At 41.8% G+C, this 22,903-nt stretch overlaps 1 protein-coding gene across 4 annotated transcripts in view; it reads left to right on the forward strand.

Annotated features, from left to right (window-relative positions):
• The window catches only part of LOC137260483 (proline-serine-threonine phosphatase-interacting protein 1-like), a 100,363-nt gene that overhangs the window by 58,656 nt on the left and 18,804 nt on the right, over positions 1–22,903 (forward strand). For all 4 annotated transcript variants that reach the window (XM_067798151.1, XM_067798150.1, XM_067798148.1 and 1 more), the window contains exons 4-10: positions 240–381; positions 1,107–1,169; positions 16,114–16,218; positions 16,683–16,728; positions 17,644–17,723; positions 18,692–18,790; positions 22,575–22,671. In XM_067798151.1, the coding sequence (XP_067654252.1) occupies positions 240–381; positions 1,107–1,169; positions 16,114–16,218; positions 16,683–16,728; positions 17,644–17,723; positions 18,692–18,790; positions 22,575–22,671 (632 nt within the window). The remainder of the gene's footprint in view (positions 1–239; positions 382–1,106; positions 1,170–16,113; positions 16,219–16,682; positions 16,729–17,643; positions 17,724–18,691; positions 18,791–22,574; positions 22,672–22,903) is intronic.

The following is a 22,903-nucleotide window of genomic DNA, read 5'->3' on the forward strand; positions in this document are numbered from 1 at the left end:
TGGAGAAGTCTCAGTGTCTTGTAGAGTTCTGGATAAGTCTCAGTGTCTTGTTGAGTTCTGGATAAGTCTCAGTGTCTTGTTGAGTTCTGGAGAAGTAACTGTACCTTGTTGTAGAGTTCGGGAGAAGCCTCAGTGTCTTGTGAAAGAGCTCTGGAGAAGTCTTAGTGTCTTGTTATAGAGTTCTGGAGACATCTCAGTGTCTTGTAGAGTTCTGGAGACATCTCAGTGTCTTATTATAGAGTTCTGGAGAGGTCCTGGAACAAGCTGAAGGAGGAGATGGAGAAGATGGTGCAGATCCACCAGGATGCAGCTGCCAACTTCCTGAAGCAGTTGGACGACGTCAAGAAGTTCAATGAAGCCCAGACTGCCAAAAAGAAAGCTGTATGTTCTAGCTAGTTTTCATGCATAAAGTTACTATTGGAGAACTTTCAGTCTAGATGAAGCAAGATTCCTATCCCTTCCACGCCAACTGATTGTCAACATGTGTAATGGAATACACTTGAAATACAGTTACACAATGAATAACTGCAAAAGGTCACCTGTTATCTATAGCAACCATTTTGTCATTTCTATGTTTTCCAAAGGGTTAACAAAGAATCAATTCCAGACCTCGATGCAATGTTAGACTTATCAAAATCATCTTTCGTTTGGTACTCCCAGTTGAGAAAGTCACCATGCAAAGCAGGGGTTAACAGCTGCTGAATATCTCACTTAGGTCATCGTTTTCTGAATGTAGCCACCAAATTCTGAACATGGGTCAGTAAGTCTGGAATAAATACAAAAAAATGAAAAAAGTTTTACTAAAGATTCTTGATTCTCATTTATTACAATTTCTTGTGCTCTTTGGACTTTAGGCAGCAACTGATGAAAGAGTTTCAGACAGATTATTCATGTTGTATAATGAAGCGGCACATTTCAGATATGAGTCCACGGTTTTAAAATGGAAACCAAAATATTTGGGGGGGTGTCAGCAACAAAATTAGAAGGTTTGGTTGGGCTATGAGAAACACAACAAATAAAAATGCTGCCCTTCTATGTGCCCGTGTTTGCTTAACATGTCGACTTCAGGTAAACAAAGTGACATTTCCATCTTTTTTGTTTTTCAGATGGAAGAAACTGTGAAAAAGTATCAGAGCAACAAGATCAACCTGTATTCACGATGTATGAATGTAAGTTCTTCCTCCATGTCATCTGGCTGCTCTCCACTCTCTCACAACAGGTCTCTTGTACCCAGTGTGTCTGCCTGTGTGCTTAGAACAGGTGTCGTGTACCGAGTGTGTCTGCCTGTGTGCTTAGAACAGGTGTCGTGTACCGAGTGTTTCTGCCTGTGTGCTTAGAACAGGTCTCTTGTACCCATTGTTTCTGCCTGTGTGCTTAGACTCTTGTACCTCATGCTTGTCTTCCTGTGTGCTTAGAGTAGATCCTTTGTGCCTTCTACTTGTATACCTGTGTGCTTAGAGTAGATCCTTTGTGCCTTCTACTTGTATACCTGTGTGCTTAGAGTAGATCCTTTGTGCCTTCTACTTGTATACCTGTGTGCTTAGAGTAGGTCCTTTGTGCCTTCTACTTGTATACCTGTGTGCTTAGATTCGGTCTGTCATACCTCATGCTTGTATACCTGTGTGCTTAGATTAGGTCTGTCATACCTCATGCTTGTATACCTGTGTGCTTAGATTAGGTCTGTCATACCTCATGCTTGTATACCTGTGTGCTTAGAGTAGGTCCTTTGTGCCTTCTACTTGTATACCTGTGTGCTTAGATTCGGTCTGTCATACCTCATGCTTGTATACCTGTGTGCTTAGATTAGGTCTGTCATACCTCATGCTTGTATACCTGTGTGCTTAGAGTAGATCCTTTGTGCCTTCTACTTGTATACCTGTGTGCTTAGAGTAGGTCCTTTGTGCCTTCTACTTGTATACCTGTGTGCTTAGATTCGGTCTGTCATACCTCATGCTTGTATACCTGTGTGCTTAGATTAGGTCTGTCATACCTCATGCTTGTATACCTGTGTGCTTAGATTAGGTCTGTCATACCTCATGCTTGTATACCTGTGTGCTTAGAGTAGGTCCTTTGTGCCTTCTACTTGTATACCTGTGTGCTTAGATTCGGTCTGTCATACCTCATGCTTGTATACCTGTGTGCTTAGATTCGGTCTGTCATACCTCATGCTTGTATACCTGTGTGCTTAGATTAGGTCTGTCATACCTCATGCTTGTATACCTGTGTGCTTAGATTAGGTCTGTCATACCTCATGCTTGTATACCTGTGTGCTTAGAGTAGGTCCTTTGTGCCTTCTACTTGTATACCTGTGTGCTTAGATTAGGTCTGTCATACCTCATGCTTGTATACCTGTGTGCTTAGATTCGGTCTGTCATACCTCATGCTTGTATACCTGTGTGCTTAGAGTAGGTCCTTTGTGCCTTCTACTTGTATACCTGTGTGCTTAGATTAGGTCTGTCATACCTCATGCTTGTATACCTGTGTGCTTAGATTCGGTCTGTCATACCTCATGCTTGTATACCTGTGTGCTTAGAGTAGGTCCTTTGTGCCTTCTACTTGTATACCTGTGTGCTTAGATTAGGTCTGTCATACCTCATGCTTGTATACCTGTGTGCTTAGATTCGGTCTGTCATACCTCATGCTTGTATACCTGTGTGCTTAGAGTAGATCCTTTGTGCCTTCTACTTGTATACCTGTGTGCTTAGATTAGGTCTGTCATACCTCATGCTTGTATACCTGTGTGCTTAGATTCGGTCTGTCATACCTCATGCTTGTATACCTGTGTGCTTAGAGTAGGTCCTTTGTGCCTTCTACTTGTATACCTGTGTGCTTAGATTAGGTCTGTCATACCTCATGCTTGTATACCTGTGTGCTTAGATTCGGTCTGTCATACCTCATGCTTGTATACCTGTGTGCTTAGAGTAGGTCCTTTGTGCCTTCTACTTGTATACCTGTGTGCTTAGATTAGGTCTGTCATACCTCATGCTTGTATACCTGTGTGCTTAGATTAGGTCTGTCATACCTCATGCTTGTATACCTGTGTGCTTAGAGTAGGTCCTTTGTGCCTTCTACTTGTATACCTGTGTGCTTAGATTAGGTCTGTCATACCTCATGCTTGTATACCTGTGTGCTTAGATTAGGTCTGTCATACCTCATGCTTGTATACCTGTGTGCTTAGAGTAGGTCCTTTGTGCCTTCTACTTGTATACCTGTGTGCTTAGATTCGGTCTGTCATACCTCATGCTTGTATACCTGTGTGCTTAGATTAGGTCTGTCATACCTCATGCTTGTATACCTGTGTGCTTAGATTAGGTCTGTCATACCTCATGCTTGTATACCTGTGTGCTTAGAGTAGGTCCTTTGTGCCTTCTACTTGTATACCTGTGTGCTTAGATTAGGTCTGTCATACCTCATGCTTGTATACCTGTGTGCTTAGATTAGGTCTGTCATACCTCATGCTTGTATACCTGTGTGCTTAGATTCGGTCTGTCATACCTCATGCTTGTATACCTGTGTGCTTAGAGTAGGTCCTTTGTGCCTTCTACTTGTATACCTGTGTGCTTAGATTAGGTCTGTCATACCTCATGCTTGTATACCTGTGTGCTTAGATTAGGTCTGTCATACCTCATGCTTGTATACCTGTGTGCTTAGAGTAGGTCCTTTGTGCCTTCTACTTGTATACCTGTGTGCTTAGATTCGGTCTGTCATACCTCATGCTTGTATACCTGTGTGCTTAGATTAGGTCTGTCATACCTCATGCTTGTATACCTGTGTGCTTAGATTAGGTCTGTCATACCTCATGCTTGTATACCTGTGTGCTTAGATTAGGTCTGTCATACCTCATGCTTGTATACCTGTGTGCTTAGATTCGGTCTGTCATACCTCATGCTTGTATACCTGTGTGCTTAGATTAGGTCCTTTGTGCCTTCTACTTGTATACCTGTGTGCTTAGATTCGGTCTGTCATACCTCATGCTTGTATACCTGTGTGCTTAGATTCGGTCTGTCATACCTCATGCTTGTATACCTGTGTGCTTAGATTCGGTCTGTCATACCTCATGCTTGTATACCTGTGTGCTTAGATTCGGTCTGTCATACCTCATGCTTGTATACCTGTGTGCTTAGATTAGGTCTGTCATACCTCATGCTTGTATACCTGTGTGCTTAGATTCGGTCTGTCATACCTCATGCTTGTATACCTGTGTGCTTAGATTAGGTCCTTTGTGCCTTCTACTTGTATACCTGTGTGCTTAGATTAGGTCTGTCATACCTCATGCTTGTATACCTGTGTGCTTAGATTCGGTCTGTCATACCTCATGCTTGTATACCTGTGTGCTTAGAGTAGATCCTTTGTGCCTTCTACTTGTATACCTGTGTGCTTAGATTAGGTCTGCCATACTTCATGCTTGTATACCTGTGTGCTTAGATTAGGTCTGTCATACCTCATGCTTGTATACCTGTGTGCTTAGATTAGGTCTGTCATACCTCATGCTTGTATACCTGTGTGCTTAGATTAGGTCTGTCATACCTCATGCTTGTATACCCGTGTGCTTAGATTCGGTCTGTCATACCTCATGCTTGTATACCTGTGTGCTTAGATTAGGTCTGTCATACCTCATGCTTGTATACCTGTGTGCTTAGATTCGGTCTGTCATACCTCATGCTTGTACACCTGTGTGCTTAGATTAGGTCTGTCATACCTCATGCTTGTATACCTGTGTGCTTAGATTAGGTCTGTCATACCTCATGCTTGTATACCTGTGTGCTTAGAGTAGGTCCTTTGTGCCTTCTACTTGTATACCTGTGTGCTTAGATTAGGTCTGTCATACCTCATGCTTGTCTTCCTGTGTGCTTAGATTCGGTCTGTCATACCTCATGCTTGTACACCTGTGTGCTTAGATTCGGTCTGTCATACCTCATGCTTGTATACCTGTGTGCTTAGAGTAGATCCTTTGTGCCTTCTACTTGTATACCTGTGTGCTTAGATTAGGTCTGCCATACCTCATGCTTGTATACCTGTGTGCTTAGATTAGGTCTGTCATACCTCATGCTTGTATACCTGTGTGCTTAGATTAGGTCTGTCATACCTCATGCTTGTATACCTGTGTGCTTAGAGTAGATCCTTTGTGCCTTCTACTTGTATACCTGTGTGCTTAGATTAGGTCTGTCATACCTCATGCTTGTATACCTGTGTGCTTAGATTCGGTCTGTCATACCTCATGCTTGTATACCTGTTTGCTTAGATTAGGTCTGTCATACCTCATGCTTGTATACCTGTGTGCTTAGAGTAGATCCTTTGTGCCTTCTACTTGTATACCTGTGTGCTTAGATTAGGTCTGCCATACCTCATGCTTGTATACCTGTGTGCTTAGATTAGGTCTGTCATACCTCATGCTTGTATACCTGTGTGCTTAGATTAGGTCTGTCATACCTCATGCTTGTATACCTGTGTGCTTAGAGTAGATCCTTTGTGCCTTCTACTTGTATACCTGTGTGCTTAGATTAGGTCTGTCATACCTCATGCTTGTCTTCCTGTGTGCTTAGATTAGGTCTGTCATACCTCATGCTTGTATACCTGTGTGCTTAGATTAGGTCTGTCATACCTCATGCTTGTATACCTGTGTGCTTAGATTAGGTCTGTCATACCTCATGCTTGTATACCTGTGTGCTTAGAGTAGATCCTTTGTGCCTTCTACTTGTATACCTGTGTGCTTAGATTAGGTCTGCCATACCTCATGCTTGTATACCTGTGTGCTTAGATTCGGTCTGTCATACCTCATGCTTGTATACCTGTGTGCTTAGATTAGGTCTGTCATACCTCATGCTTGTCTTCCTGTGTGCTTAGAGTAGGTCTGTCATACCTCATGCTTGTATACCTGTGTGCTTAGATTAGGTCTGTCATACCTCATGCTTGTATACCTGTGTGCTTAGAGTAGGTCCTTTGTGCCTTCTACTTGTATACCTGTGTGCTTAGAGTAGGTCTGTCATACCTCATGCTTGTATACCTGTGTGCTTAGATTCGGTCTGTCATACCTCATGCTTGTATACCTGTGTGCTTAGATTCGGTCTGTCATACCTCATGCTTGTATACCTGTGTGCTTAGATTCGGTCTGTCATACCTCATGCTTGTATACCTGTGTGCTTAGATTAGGTCTGTCATACCTCATGCTTGTATACCTGTGTGCTTAGATTAGGTCTGTCATACCTCATGCTTGTCTTCCTGTGTGCTTAGATTCGGTCTGTCATACCTCATGCTTGTATACCTGTGTGCTTAGAGTAGGTCTGTCATACCTCATGCTTGTATACCTGTGTGCTTAGATTAGGTCTGTCATACCTCATGCTTGTATACCTGTGTGCTTAGATTAGGTCTGTCATACCTCATGCTTGTCTTCCTGTGTGCTTAGAGTAGGTCTGTCATACCTCATGCTTGTATACCTGTGTGCTTAGATTAGGTCTGTCATACCTCATGCTTGTATACCTGTGTGCTTAGAGTAGGTCTGTCATACCTCATGCTTGTATACCTGTGTGCTTAGATTAGGTCTGTCATACCTCATGCTTGTCTTCCTGTGTGCTTAGATTTGGTCTGTCATACCTCATGCTTGTATACCTGTGTGCTTAGATTAGGTCTGTCATACCTCATGCTTGTATACCTGTGTGCTTAGATTAGGTCTGTCATACCTCATGCTTGTCTTCCTGTGTGCTTAGAGTAGGTCTGTCATACCTCATGCTTGTATACCTGTGTGCTTAGATTAGGTCTGTCATACCTCATGCTTGTATACCTGTGTGCTTAGAGTAGGTCTGTCATACCTCATGCTTGTATACCTGTGTGCTTAGATTAGGTCTGTCATACCTCATGCTTGTATACCTGTGTGCTTAGATTAGGTCTGTCATACCTCATGCTTGTATACCTGTGTGCTTAGATTAGGTCTGTCATACCTCATGCTTGTCTTCCTGTGTGCTTAGAGTAGGTCTGTCATACCTCATGCTTGTATACCTGTGTGCTTAGATTAGGTCTGTCATACCTCATGCTTGTATACCTGTGTGCTTAGATTAGGTCTGTCATACCTCATGCTTGTATACCCGTGTGCTTAGATTAGGTCTGTCATACCTCATGCTTGTCTTCCTGTGTGCTTAGATTAGGTCTGTCATACCTCATGCTTGTATACCTGTGTGCTTAGATTAGGTCTGTCATACCTCATGCTTGTATACCTGTGTGCTTAGATTAGGTCTGTCATACCTCATGCTTGTCTTCCTGTGTGCTTAGATTAGGTCTGTCATACCTCATGCTTGTATACCTGTGTGCTTAGATTAGGTCTGTCATACCTCATGCTTGTCTTCCTGTGTGCTTAGAGTAGGTCTGTCATACCTCATGCTTGTATACCTGTGTGCTTAGATTAGGTCTGTCATACCTCATGCTTGTATACCTGTGTGCTTAGATTAGGTCTGTCATACCTCATGCTTGTATACCCGTGTGCTTAGATTCGCTCTGTCATACCTCATGCTTGTATACCTGTGTGCTTAGATTCGGTCTGTCATACCTCATGCTTGTATACCTGTGTGCTTAGATTAGGTCTGTCATACCTCATGCTTGTATACCTGTGTGCTTAGAGTAGATCCTTTGTGCCTTCTACTTGTATACCTGTGTGCTTAGATTAGGTCTGCCATACCTCATGCTTGTATACCTGTGTGCTTAGATTAGGTCTGTCATACCTCATGCTTGTATACCTGTGTGCTTAGATTAGGTCTGTCATACCTCATGCTTGTATACCTGTGTGCTTAGAGTAGGTCTGTCATACCTCATGCTTGTCTTCCTGTGTGCTTAGAGTAGGTCTGTCATACCTCATGCTTGTATACCTGTGTGCTTAGATTAGGTCTGTCATACCTCATGCTTGTATACCTGTGTGCTTAGATTCGGTCTGTCATACCTCATGCTTGTATACCTGTGTGCTTAGATTAGGTCTGTCATACCTCATGCTTGTATACCTGTGTGCTTAGATTAGGTCTGTCATACCTCATGCTTGTCTTCCTGTGTGCTTAGATTCGGTCTGTCATACCTCATGCTTGTCTTCCTGTGTGCTTAGATTCGGTCTGTCATACCTCATGCTTGTATACCTGTGTGCTTAGATTAGGTCTGTCATACCTCATGCTTGTATACCTGTGTGCTTAGATTAGGTCTGTCATACCTCATGCTTGTCTTCCTGTGTGCTTAGATTCGGTCTGTCATACCTCATGCTTGTACACCTGTGTGCTTAGAGTAGGTCTGTCATACCTCATGCTTGTCTTCCTGTGTGCTTAGAGTAGGTCTGTCATACCTCATGCTTGTATACCTGTGTGCTTAGATTAGGTCTGTCATACCTCATGCTTGTATACCTGTGTGCTTAGAGTAGGTCTGTCATACCTCATGCTTGTATACCTGTGTGCTTAGATTAGGTCTGTCATACCTCATGCTTGTCTTCCTGTGTGCTTAGATTAGGTCTGTCATACCTCATGCTTGTATACCTGTGTGCTTAGATTAGGTCTGTCATACCTCATGCTTGTCTTCCTGTGTGCTTAGAGTAGGTCTGTCATACCTCATGCTTGTATACCTGTGTGCTTAGATTAGGTCTGTCATACCTCATGCTTGTATACCTGTGTGCTTAGATTAGGTCTGTCATACCTCATGCTTGTATACCCGTGTGCTTAGATTCGCTCTGTCATACCTCATGCTTGTATACCTGTGTGCTTAGATTCGGTCTGTCATACCTCATGCTTGTATACCTGTGTGCTTAGATTAGGTCTGTCATACCTCATGCTTGTATACCTGTGTGCTTAGAGTAGATCCTTTGTGCCTTCTACTTGTATACCTGTGTGCTTAGATTAGGTCTGCCATACCTCATGCTTGTATACCTGTGTGCTTAGATTAGGTCTGTCATACCTCATGCTTGTATACCTGTGTGCTTAGATTAGGTCTGTCATACCTCATGCTTGTATACCTGTGTGCTTAGAGTAGGTCTGTCATACCTCATGCTTGTCTTCCTGTGTGCTTAGAGTAGGTCTGTCATACCTCATGCTTGTATACCTGTGTGCTTAGATTAGGTCTGTCATACCTCATGCTTGTATACCTGTGTGCTTAGATTCGGTCTGTCATACCTCATGCTTGTATACCTGTGTGCTTAGATTAGGTCTGTCATACCTCATGCTTGTATACCTGTGTGCTTAGATTAGGTCTGTCATACCTCATGCTTGTCTTCCTGTGTGCTTAGATTCGGTCTGTCATACCTCATGCTTGTCTTCCTGTGTGCTTAGATTCGGTCTGTCATACCTCATGCTTGTATACCTGTGTGCTTAGATTAGGTCTGTCATACCTCATGCTTGTATACCTGTGTGCTTAGATTAGGTCTGTCATACCTCATGCTTGTCTTCCTGTGTGCTTAGATTCGGTCTGTCATACCTCATGCTTGTATACCTGTGTGCTTAGATTAGGTCTGTCATACCTCATGCTTGTCTTCCTGTGTGCTTAGATTAGGTCTGTCATACCTCATGCTTGTATACCTGTGTGCTTAGATTAGGTCTGTCATACCTCATGCTTGTCTTCCTGTGTGCTTAGATTAGGTCTGTCATACCTCATGCTTGTCTTCCTGTGTGCTTAGATTCGGTCTGTCATACCTCATGCTTGTATACCTGTGTGCTTAGATTAGGTCTGTCATACCTCATGCTTGTCTTCCTGTGTGCTTAGATTAGGTCTGTCATACCTCATGCTTGTCTTCCTGTGTGCTTAGATTCGGTCTGTCATACCTCATGCTTGTATACCTGTGTGCTTAGATTAGGTCTGTCATACCTCATGCTTGTCTTCCTGTGTGCTTAGATTAGGTCTGTCATACCTCATGCTTGTCTTCCTGTGTGCTTAGATTCGGTCTGTCATACCTCATGCTTGTCTTCCTGTGTGCTTAGATTCGGTCTGTCATACCTCATGCTTGTATACCTGTGTGCTTAGATTAGGTCTGTCATACCTCATGCTTGTATACCTGTGTGCTTAGATTAGGTCTGTCATACCTCATGCTTGTCTTCCTGTGTGCTTAGATTCGGTCTGTCATACCTCATGCTTGTATACCTGTGTGCTTAGATTAGGTCTGTCATACCTCATGCTTGTCTTCCTGTGTGCTTAGATTAGGTCTGTCATACCTCATGCTTGTATACCTGTGTGCTTAGATTAGGTCTGTCATACCTCATGCTTGTCTTCCTGTGTGCTTAGATTAGGTCTGTCATACCTCATGCTTGTATACCTGTGTGCTTAGATTAGGTCTGTCATACCTCATGCTTGTATACCTGTGTGCTTAGATTAGGTCTGTCATACCTCATGCTTGTATACCTGTGTGCTTAGATTAGGTCTGTCATACCTCATGCTTGTCTTCCTGTGTGCTTAGAGTAGGTCTGTCATACCTCATGCTTGTATACCTGTGTGCTTAGATTAGGTCTGTCATACCTCATGCTTGTATACCTGTGTGCTTAGATTAGGTCTGTCATACCTCATGCTTGTATACCCGTGTGCTTAGATTCGCTCTGTCATACCTCATGCTTGTATACCTGTGTGCTTAGATTCGGTCTGTCATACCTCATGCTTGTATACCTGTGTGCTTAGATTAGGTCTGTCATACCTCATGCTTGTATACCTGTGTGCTTAGAGTAGATCCTTTGTGCCTTCTACTTGTATACCTGTGTGCTTAGATTAGGTCTGCCATACCTCATGCTTGTATACCTGTGTGCTTAGATTAGGTCTGTCATACCTCATGCTTGTATACCTGTGTGCTTAGATTAGGTCTGTCATACCTCATGCTTGTATACCTGTGTGCTTAGAGTAGATCCTTTGTGCCTTCTACTTGTATACCTGTGTGCTTAGATTAGGTCTGTCATACCTCATGCTTGTATACCTGTGTGCTTAGATTAGGTCTGTCATACCTCATGCTTGTATACCTGTGTGCTTAGATTCGGTCTGTCATACCTCATGCTTGTCTTCCTGTGTGCTTAGAGTAGATCCTTTGTGCCTTCTACTTGTATACCTGTGTGCTTAGATTAGGTCTGCCATACTTCATGCTTGTATACCTGTGTGCTTAGATTAGGTCTGTCATACCTCATGCTTGTATACCTGTGTGCTTAGATTAGGTCTGTCATACCTCATGCTTGTACACCTGTGTGCTTAGATTAGGTCTGTCATACCTCATGCTTGTCTTCCTGTGTGCTTAGAGTAGATCCTTTGTGCCTTCTACTTGTATACCTGTGTGCTTAGATTAGGTCTGTCATACCTCATGCTTGTATACCTGTGTGCTTAGATTAGGTCTGTCATACCTCATGCTTGTATACCTGTGTGCTTAGATTAGGTCTGTCATACCTCATGCTTGTATACCTGTGTGCTTAGATTAGGTCTGTCATACCTCATGCTTGTATACCCGTGTGCTTAGATTCGGTCTGTCATACCTCATGCTTGTATACCTGTGTGCTTAGATTAGGTCTGTCATACCTCATGCTTGTATACCTGTGTGCTTAGATTAGGTCTGTCATACCTCATGCTTGTATACCTGTGTGCTTAGATTAGGTCTGTCATACCTCATGCTTGTATACCTGTGTGCTTAGATTAGGTCTGTCATACCTCATGCTTGTATACCTGTGTGCTTAGATTAGGTCTGTCATACCTCATGCTTGTATACCTGTGTGCTTAGATTAGGTCTGTCATACCTCATGCTTGTATACCTGTGTGCTTAGATTAGGTCTGTCATACCTCATGCTTGTATACCTGTGTGCTTAGATTCGGTCTGTCATACCTCATGCTTGTATACCTGTGTGCTTAGATTCGGTCTGTCATACCTCATGCTTGTATACCTGTGTGCTTAGATTAGGTCTGTCATACCTCATGCTTGTATACCTGTGTGCTTAGATTCGGTCTGTCATACCTCATGCTTGTATACCTGTGTGCTTAGATTCGGTCTGTCATACCTCATGCTTGTATACCTGTGTGCTTAGATTCGGTCTGTCATACCTCATGCTTGTATACCTGTGTGCTTAGATTCGGTCTGTCATACCTCATGCTTGTATACCTGTGTGCTTAGATTAGGTCTGCCATACCTCATGCTTGTATACCTGTGTGCTTAGATTAGGTCTGTCATACCTCATGCTTGTATACCTGTGTGCTTAGATTAGGTCTGTCATACCTCATGCTTGTATACCTGTGTGCTTAGATTCGGTCTGTCATACCTCATGCTTGTATACCTGTGTGCTTAGATTCGGTCTGTCATACCTCATGCTTGTATACCTGTGTGCTTAGATTCGGTCTGTCATACCTCATGCTTGTATACCTGTGTGCTTAGATTCGGTCTGTCATACCTCATGCTTGTATACCTGTGTGCTTAGATTAGGTCTGTCATACCTCATGCTTGTATACCTGTGTGCTTAGATTAGGTCTGTCATACCTCATGCTTGTATACCTGTGTGCTTAGATTAGGTCTGTCATACCTCATGCTTGTATACCTGTGTGCTTAGATTCGGTCTGTCATACCTCATGCTTGTACACCTGTGTGCTTAGATTCGGTCTGTCATACCTCATGCTTGTACACCTGTGTGCTTAGATTCGGTCTGTCATACCTCATGCTTGTACACCTGTGTGCTTAGATTAGGTCTGTCATACCTCATGCTTGTACACCTGTGTGCTTAGATTAGGTCTGTCATACCTCATGCTTGTACACCTGTGTGCTTAGATTAGGTCTGTCATACCTCATGCTTGTATACCTGTGTGCTTAGATTCGGTCTGTCATACCTCATGCTTGTATACCTGTGTGCTTAGATTCGGTCTGTCATACCTCATGCTTGTATACCTGTGTGCTTAGATTCGGTCTGTCATACCTCATGCTTGTATACCTGTGTGCTTAGATTCGGTCTGTCATACCTCATGCTTGTATACCTGTGTGCTTAGATTCGGTCTGTCATACCTCATGCTTGTACACCTGTGTGCTTAGATTAGGTCTGTCATACCTCATGCTTGTATACCTGTGTGCTTAGATTAGGTCTGTCATACCTCATGCTTGTATACCTGTGTGCTTAGATTAGGTCTGTCATACCTCATGCTTGTACACCTGTGTGCTTAGATTCGGTCTGTCATACCTCATGCTCATAACTGCATGTGCTTATAATAGTTTTCTTGTACCCTCTGCTGGTCTCCCTGTGTGCATAGAAAAGGTCTGTCGGACCTCATGCTTGTGCCTCCCGTTGTGCCTGGAATAAATCTCTTGCACCTAATGCTTGTCTTCGTTGGTGCTTAAAATAAGTCTCTTCTACATCATGCCTGTATGTGTCATTAGAATAGGTCTCATACCTCATATCTCTCAGTGTGCCTAAAATAGGTCTCTTCTACCTCATGCTTGTATACCTGTGTGCTTAGAATAGGTCTCTCATACAGCATGTCTCTCTGTGTGCTTAGAATAGGTCTCTTGTACAGCATGTGTCTTTGTGTGCTTAGAATAGGTTTCTCGAACCTCATGTCTCTCTGTGTGCTAAGAATAGGTTTCTCGAACCTCATGTCTCTCTGTGTGTTTACAATAGGTCTCTTGTACAGCATGTGTCTTTGTGTGCTTAGAATAGGTTTCTCGAACCTCTGTGTGCTGTATGTATTAAAGTTCAGTAGGCTCCAGACTAGTTATATGTGGAATTTTTGTTTTATTCAGGGGACCTGGGCCATTAATCTTGAAACATTCATAGCCCTAAGAATTCCTAACTTCTATCATAGCCACTGTTTTAAGAGGGTACTTAGGAAGTTTGTAGGGCTACAAACCAACGAGTCAATAGCTAGCGTGGTCCTCTTTGTGGCCTGTGATAAACCTTTAGACCAATGTTTGTTTTCTTCAGTGGTCTGGTCCTGTCTATGTCCTTCACAGACCAACAGACCTATGTTCAAGAAATTCATACAAACACCCCTTACAACAAACAAATGTTTTTAGGCCGTTGATGTTCTCGTCTGTGTGCTTTTCTGTTCATAAAGTAAGCAGAAAGGGTATATGACTGCATTTTTATTTGTTTTGAAAATGCTCTAGATTCATTGATCCTGTAGTCTGTTTTACATTCACTATTTGTATTGTGTTTTACTTTATTTGTTGTAGCATTCAGCAGAATCTATATGACACCAAACACACACTAGATCGCGTATGTGTGTGAAATATCATCCACATTGGCAGTTCATACAATGTTTAAATGTCACAGTCATGTTGGAAATTTACTATAAGTATATGCAGACCATGTGTTCTTTTATTAATTTTCAAAATCATACAAGTATGACAATAAACTAATTAAGGTTGAGAGACAAAATATAGAGACGTACATTGGCTTCGTTATTTTTCCATCCTAATAGTTTTTACCATTTCTACCACTGGCAGATGATTAACCTTCAGAATGTTTCATTTGTTTGCATAATACTTTTGTAATGAAGTAAAAATGTTTTCACCTTAGTTGATCTGTCTATAATTAAACACTTAATTGTGCATACAAAATTCTGGGATATCATCCGGGTACTCATGGGAGAAAAACAATAACAAAAGTTTAAACCAGTCCACGGAAATTGCTCCGCATCAGTGCCCCTTTAAGCATTTACTGGATTATCTCCTTGACATTCAGTGATCACACAACGTTAAATGGCTGGTCATTAAAAATCGTATGAGACTGCAAGCCATGTTCTATCTGCTATTTGTGGAGATTAGAGTAGCTGTTACACTATTTGACGTTTGATTGTTGATGTTCTTTAACTGTTGACTGTTCTTATGACTGTTACCACAGACAACACTCGTTTAATCTTTCTTTGGATGACCCTATGACTGTTCATTCCAGGCTGTATCATGCTGAATTCATGCACTGAAAGTTTATATGGTACACTTTAAAAATACTGGCGGTCCATGTTGGCACACTCAAGACATTAACATAAATCTGAAAAACACTAAGAGTTTGTTTTCAAGCATCAACTCCAGCAAAACTCAAAACTCAGGTTTAGTTAACTATAACAAGAGTCTCTACCTTCTCCCACTCAAGCCAGCTGTTATTGTTTTGAGTCCCAAGAATTCTACACATCAGTTTCAATTGCAAGTTGTTTCAAATGACAGAGCAAAGCCTACAAATCCCTATTGTGAAAAATCTGATGCGCTCTGTAAAAGAGTTTCCGGTTAGTCAGTTTCTATGAGAGATCCAGTCACGTTACCTGTAGCACTTTAATTTGTATTTTTGTTACCATGGGGGCACACTGGCTGTCAAAATATCTCCTTTTTTGCGAAAAAGCAAAAAGCCTGTCATCATGAGCACAACCAACCATGACAAGTATATGAGGAAAGAGGATAAGTCTGAGATGCCAGGACTATGTATCAACGTTTTTTTCAAAATATGTGGTTGCATCTTTACTCTTTACCCATGTATAATGTGTATCATTTGATAGAGAGGCAAATCATATGGTATGTACAGTGTGTATGACCCATCACAAACATAATGAGTTTACAGGGAATGGCCCAGACAATTATCAGAGCAGAAGGCCCACAAAACATGACTCACACTATTTTCTAAAAGGCCCATGTTACTGAGTACAGGTGGGCCATAGGCCCACATTTCCTTAAGGCTACAATGTACACTGCTGTATAAGTCTAAGTGATGACATAAATCAACTAAAATGTGATTGTTCTTCCACGGAAGTGTCATCACAAGACTGAGGAATTGTCACAATTACATCACGTGTGTTTGAGTTCTATTATCTTACTTCCTGTGAAAATAAATACATTTCCAGTGTGTCTGAGTTAAAGGCAACCTATTTTCTTTTCTCTTTTAATCTGAAATATTTTAATGAAAGTGAATAAAGATATTTTGAAAGGATGGCAGTTCATGGACTTTTATGTTATGCTAATCATGAATGGTCAATGTGAAACGCTGCAACCATAGTTTCACGATATCATATCCCTTGGATCTGAGTTCATGTTGCCCCCCACAAAAGACTCGTATTGAAGGGTTGTGATGCTTCAGACTTTATATCTCATCCTTAGAATGAAAAGTGTTAACAGCCATTTAATCATCTAAAGTTGTTAGGGGGAATATGTGCATTTCATGATGTTGTCTTGATTTTCAGAATCATAAAAATTACAAAGATAAGTGTCGAGAGAAGGATAGTGCATCAGACAACTACAGCGTTATGCGGTCCAGTGTCACAGTTCAAGCGAAGGACTTGGAGAAGGTCAGCATCACTAAGCTGACATCAGTTCCATGGAAGGATATGTCCTGACATCACAGTCTCAAACTGACCTGTTTGATTTTACATCCATAAAGCTAAAGCAGGAAATTGGAATTAACAATATTCATGTGAGGTCAGGTTGCTGACAACAGGGTTTAGGCACCTCTGTTACCTAAACAGATGTGATGAATGTAATGAACTATGTTCCACACAACTAATATTACTGCAAGCACCTGTTTTCCACAAGGGTGTTCTGTACATAAGATTATTAGCATACATTGACATGTGAGTGAGGAGTGAATTAATACATGGAGTGGCAGTATCTCAGCTGTATTATGTCTAGCACAGGCTAAATGTTAATATATTAAACCTACAAAGTTTGTGGTGAAGTTTGTAAATTTGCTGTGTTTGATGGCTGAGGACATTGAATGTGCAGGTTGTAGCACAATTCATCCTGTTTGTTCCAGGCAAACAAGGCAAAGACAAAAGCAGATGAGGACGCTGTTAAAGCAGGTAATACATTTTGTAACTATAGCAACTACATATTGCTGTTTATGTTACTTTGCTCATTGCTCATAGGGCAGTAAGTGAAATTAGAAAATATCACGGTAAAGTGTGGTTTATGTCTTGAAAATGCTGTTAGAAGTACGAGAGTCGTAGATACGTTTATGATCATCAGGTTCATGAGCATGATAAATGTGTGTTCAGACGGAAATGTGAAATAGTTATCTTGATCAGAAAATATCTAAGTAGTGGTATTTTCCTCCAACTGATCATGTTTAGCAACAAGGTGGAGCCCTGTACCCTCTTAATCCACACAAGTCACAAGATGTTTGGTAAAACTGTAAGTTTGTTAATTTTCCGCTTTGTTTTGACAAATTGAAATGAAAATGTGAAATATAGTGGATGTTTTGCCGTAATATATGTATTCAGTTACAGTCCCTTGTCTACATGTCCAAAAATATTAAAGTCCCAAGGTACAAAACATCTCTGAAAGAGGTGGGTGGGGGAGTGGAATATTCACCAGAAACCACTCTTGTGACAAAGGTCTATTTTCCACTCCACAGAGGGATTTCCTTAAGAGAGGCAAAATAGTATCTGGATCATGGGGAAATAGTATTTGGATCACAGGAAAACAGTATGTAGTTCATGGGAAAATAGTATCTGAAAAGTACAGGAAAATAGTATCTGTACAAATAGTATCTGAAAATAGTATCAATTAATACAATTCTATCACCTAACCCCAAGACCCATAAAAAGATCTATGCAGTGTTGGAACTGTTTCCTGGGTCTGGTCACTTCCATGGGCCATATATATACAGTGGAAGCTGCCAAAACACTGCATCTGTCCAATCCGACAAGTTGTCAACAACACCTCCCATGTCTTCATGCTGCTTCATGTTTTTAGCGTGTGGTTTTTATTTCCAGAAACAGCATACAAGAGTTCTTTGGATACCCTGGAAAGTGCACGGGATCTCTGGGAAAAGGAGATGCAAGCTGCGTGTGATGTAAGCCCAGCAGAGTTGTCTCCCCTGTGTTGTAATATTTAAATGAGATCTTGACGTAGAAAGCTGATGTTCATTGGTGTAACATTCTGAAGGCAATGGTTGCTTGCCAACCAGTCGTCTTTTATAATTTGTGCATGTGATGGTTATCCGTGACCATACGAGTTGAAATTGGTCTTTAGCAACCTGTTGATGTCATAAAAGGCCGCAAATTGGATCAGGTGATAAGGCTTGCTGACTTGATTGACACGTATCATCATATCATATTTATGCAGATCAGTGCTCACCATGTAGGTCACTAGATTATCTGGTCCAGACCCTTTTTGTGTGAAGCCAATTTCTGTTGTCTACTGCCCTGATATTGCTGGAATATTGCTAAATGCAGTGTCAGACTTCAAAAACTCATTCAACTTCAATGCTCATGCTGTTGATCACTGGATTGTCTCTTCCTGATTCGATTATTTACAGACTGCTTCAGTATAGCTGGAATATTGCTGAGTGTAGCGTAAAACTAAACTCACTCACTCGCTCTCTCGCTCACTCACTGAAATCCCTCCCAAAGAAGTCCTCTGGAATGCTGGAATCACTATACTGTCTGGTCCAGATTCGATTATTTACAGACCACCGCCATACAGCTAGAATATTGCTAAGTGCAGTGTAAAACTAAACTCGCTGACTGACTGACTCACTCACTCACTTTCCCCACACATTACTGGTGGATATTTAGTTGTAGCCAGCGTTGAGTATCACTTCACCACTGCCGGAATACTGGTCATAATGTTGAGGAAATAGTTTGAAATATTGCTGCACTCATACTGGAAACAGTGAAATACCACAGACAAGCAGTGATTGCTGTGTTTCCTCAGTGACTTATTCATCACATTGTGCATTTTGGATTTAGAGTCTTTCTGGTCATCTTTTGACCATACAAACATTTGTTGATGATAATGTTTTTTTTATCTTCTTTTCAGGTGTTTCAGAAATTGGATTATGACAGAATCAAATTCCTGCGAGAACATCTTTGGGTTTCCCTGAACGTTGATTCCCAGGTTGCCGTGGAGATTGATGACGTGAGACCAATACTTATGTCCAAAATTAGCTCATGATCAGGGTTAGATTTGGCCAGTAGAAACACATGCTCTTTACGGTGTGACATTGTGACCTTGTGACCTGCTTACCTACAGACTTGCTGACCTGCTGACCTGACCAGGCATGTGACATCACATCCCTTTGATATATTGGGCTTCCTCAACTTCTTTCATGGCAGTCTTGTCTGGCAACATTGGTGCTGTATGAAGCTCTGATCCCTGAGGGTGGTGAGAGAGCCTTGTGATGAAAGCATTTGCTTGCCATGCCGAAGACCCGGGTTTGATTTCCCACATGGGTTCAATGTTTGAAACCCATTTCTCGTGTCCCCATCATGTCGTGATATTGCTGGAATGTTGCAAACAGTGCTGTAAAACTAAACTCACTCACTCACTCTGATTGCTGAGCCTTGGTGGTGAAGCATATTGCTGAAGGTGTCTGAATCTTTTTATTCTGTCAGCCTTTCTTCTCTTGCTCCAGTAACAATACACCAACATTTTGCTAAAAGACAGACAAGCAAGAACATTTCCACTCATTCACTCACCCACTCAACAACTCTAGCAATCACTCAACTAATCACTGAACCAGCCAATCACTCTCACTCCATTAAACTCCTTCTTGTCAACCCACACACCTGACCTTCCAAAGAGGAGGTCATGCTCATGATATCAATCTCTGGTTCATGCTGATGTCATACACTCACACTCTCAGTGACTCCATGAACCTACCATGTCAAAGAAATGCAACGGATATTGTGGATCTCATCATTCACACAGATTTGGATATTCTTTTCATAACAGAGTCCTGGCTACATATGGAGATATAGCCAAAATCACAGAAATGGCACCACCTACTTTTTCTTGTCTTAGCTCACCTCGCTTGAATTCATGTGGCGGAGGTATAATCATCATCTACAGAAACTCTTACAGTCACACTCCATCAGTCAAGAACAAACAAATCTCCAAAACCATTTGAACAGTTGGATGTATGTGTCACAGCTGACAAACATGTTCAGGGTGGGTTGTGTCTATCGGCCTCCACCATCATGGAAAAATCGACTTTCAAACACTCAGTTCTATGATGAAATGTCCAATCTATTTACTTCTCACCCCGGAAAGAAAACCCTGTGTCTTGGTGACCTTCAATGTTCAGTTTAATGATGTCAGTAAGCCTTTGTAAAGAAGTTTGTCAATCTCCTTCATTCTTTTGGTCTTATTCAACATGTATCTGTACCAATACATAAATCTGGAAATATCCTTGACTGGATTATATCTCATGAGGACAGTGGAACCATAAATGATGTTTCTGTTGAAGATAGACAAATGTCAGACCACTTCTTAGTTTTTGTTACATTAAGCGCTAGTAGACCTTTGAAAAAAGAGGAAACCATGACATGACCTTAAAAATATTGATCACATTGAATTTCATTTGGATCTGATGGAGTCCACATTGCTACGCGACGCACCAACTGATGTGACTGATCATGCTCAACTTTACTTTGATACACTCTCCACACTGCTTGATAAGCATGTGCCACCTGTGGTGAAAAAGGTCCAAGTGCGTTCAAATACACCCTGGTACTCTCAACATGCTCACAACGCAAAGGCGGCACGTCGACGAGCTGAGCGCAAATGGTGGAAAAATCATCTCGAAATAGACTGTCAGCTTTATAAGCAGGCTCAGAGTGCCACCACAACTGTTCGTAACTGCAAGAGGAACTACTGCCTCCAGCAGCTCTCCAGTATCGATGAAAACCCCAAAAGATCATTTACCCTCATGAACAAAGTGAAAGGCAAGAAGACCAAATCCAAACTTCCAATTTCTACCTCTTACGAGGTTCTTGCTGACTCCTTCAATAAATTCTTCTTTGACAAAGTAGACAGGATATGACAAAATCTAGTGATGATGCCACAGTGTTTCCAGACGTCATGTTTGACAGCAATCAGTATGGTATGCATCCCGTGACTGATCTCGCCTTATTCACAAACGCAGAGATACGTCAGGTTGTAACTTCATCAAAGGCATCAAAGCCTGTGCCATGGACCCTGTGCCAACCAAGATTATTCTTAAGCACTTGGACATACGTCTTCCATGTCTGACAAGCATCGTGAACAGGAGTCTTAAAAGTGGAAAATTTCCTGATATTTTAGAACTGCTTTGGTCAAGCCTCTCCTCAAAAAGGACAACCTGGATCCATCAAACTTGAAAAACTTCAGACCCGTCTCAAACCTGTGTTTCCTGTCTAAATCATTGAAAAAGCTTTTCATATTCGTCTCAAATGTCACCTTGCAAATAATTCTTCTAGAAAAGTTCCAGTCAGCTTACTGTACGTTCCACAGCACTGAAACAGCCCTGCTAAGAGTCATCAATGACATTTGCTGAGCAGTTGATCACGGCAGCATTGTAGCCTTTGTGCTTCTGGACGTGTCATCTGTGTTTGATACGATTGATCACAACCTTCTCCTTGACAGACTGAAGCATCAGTATGGTATTAAAGGTACAGTGCTGCAGTGGATATCTTCATACATTTGTGGAGGATCACAATTTGTACTGATTGGAAATGACAAGTCATCCTCAGTTAATTTGCGTTATGGTGTCCCTCAAGGATCTGTTCTAGGTCCAGTGCTATTCATCCTCCTATGCTGATGACTGTCAATTGTACAACCAATTTTATCCTCAAAACTCACCTGAAGCTCTCAGTGATATAGCTGATTGCACCAAGTCCTTGAAATCCTGGATGACCACAAACAAACTCAAACTGAACATGTAGTGATAAAACTGAGGCGATCCTCTTCAGAACCAAGCAACAGCTCCAAAAGGTGGACATACACACCATTTATGTTCCTGATTTATATGCAGTTATCACAGACAGTCAAAGATCTTGGTGTCCTGCTTGACCCAATGCTTTCCATGGAATCTCAGATTAATAACATCTGTAAGACTTGCTACTGGAATCTCCGCGTCATTGGGGATATTCGTCCCTTGATCACCATGGAAACTGTTAACTGTCTAGCTAGATGCCTGACACTGAGTAGACTTGACTACTGTAACAGCCTCTATGATGGACTCCCCGAAGTCCTTCTTGATAAACTTCAAAAGGTGCAGAATACTGCAGCACGAATCGTGACCCTCACCCCAAAGAAATCACACATCACTCCAGTTCTTAGGAATCCAGTTCGAAATTCTCTGTCTGACATATAAATCTCTTCACAACCAAACTCCTTCATACATATCAGAGCTGTTATCAGCCTGTTTCCCAGCACGTAAACTGAGATCTCAACACCAGAACCTACTGACAGTGCCACAATACAAGCTCAAGTCCTTTGGTCAGAGATCTTTTGAACATTATGTTCCCTACATGTGGAACTTTCTCACCCAAGATCTGAAACTTTCTCCAACATTTGATTCATTCGAAGCTGGTCTCAAAACCTATCTTTTCCACCAGTTCTACGAATCTTGCTAACTTTGTCATCTCCCATTCCGCTGTACTTCTGTGATTGTTGCGCCTTGAGCATGCTGCAAGGGTGGATATGAGTGCATTGCAAATGTGCACTATTATTATTATTATTAAATGCAGTGACCTGCACTCACCCACCAACCCACCCACTCACTCTCTCTAAGTCACTTTTCGTTACCCACTCACTCACTCCCTCAGTCACTGTCATATAGCTATGACTTACACTCACTCACAGAACTGACATTCACTCACTTACTCACACACACACTCTGACTTGCACTCACTCACTCTCCCTGTTTCTCTACCTGCAGTGTTGCGAGTCAGTCCGCCAGGTGTTGGAGCATTGTTCAATGGAGAATGACATATGTGCCTTTATTGAGAAGTACCAGACAGGTACCAACAGGCCAGGTAGGTGAATCCTTCCCACGTGTGTTAGTAGATTTGTAGTCACAGTGAGTACTTCTCATGCTGCAGCCCAGTTTGACCTCAAGGCAGGTGCAGTGTTGGAATCTTGGTGTGATATTGCTGGAATATTGCAAGAGCTTGCTGGTGATGCCAGTCATTATGCACCATCGTTGTCCGCATGTGGAAACATGGCTACAATATCTATAATCCTGATGATAACAGACCATTTATACTA

Source organism: Haliotis asinina, chromosome 13 (genome assembly GCF_037392515.1).
Source record: "Haliotis asinina isolate JCU_RB_2024 chromosome 13, JCU_Hal_asi_v2, whole genome shotgun sequence".
NCBI classification, from domain to species: domain Eukaryota; kingdom Metazoa; phylum Mollusca; class Gastropoda; order Lepetellida; family Haliotidae; genus Haliotis; species Haliotis asinina.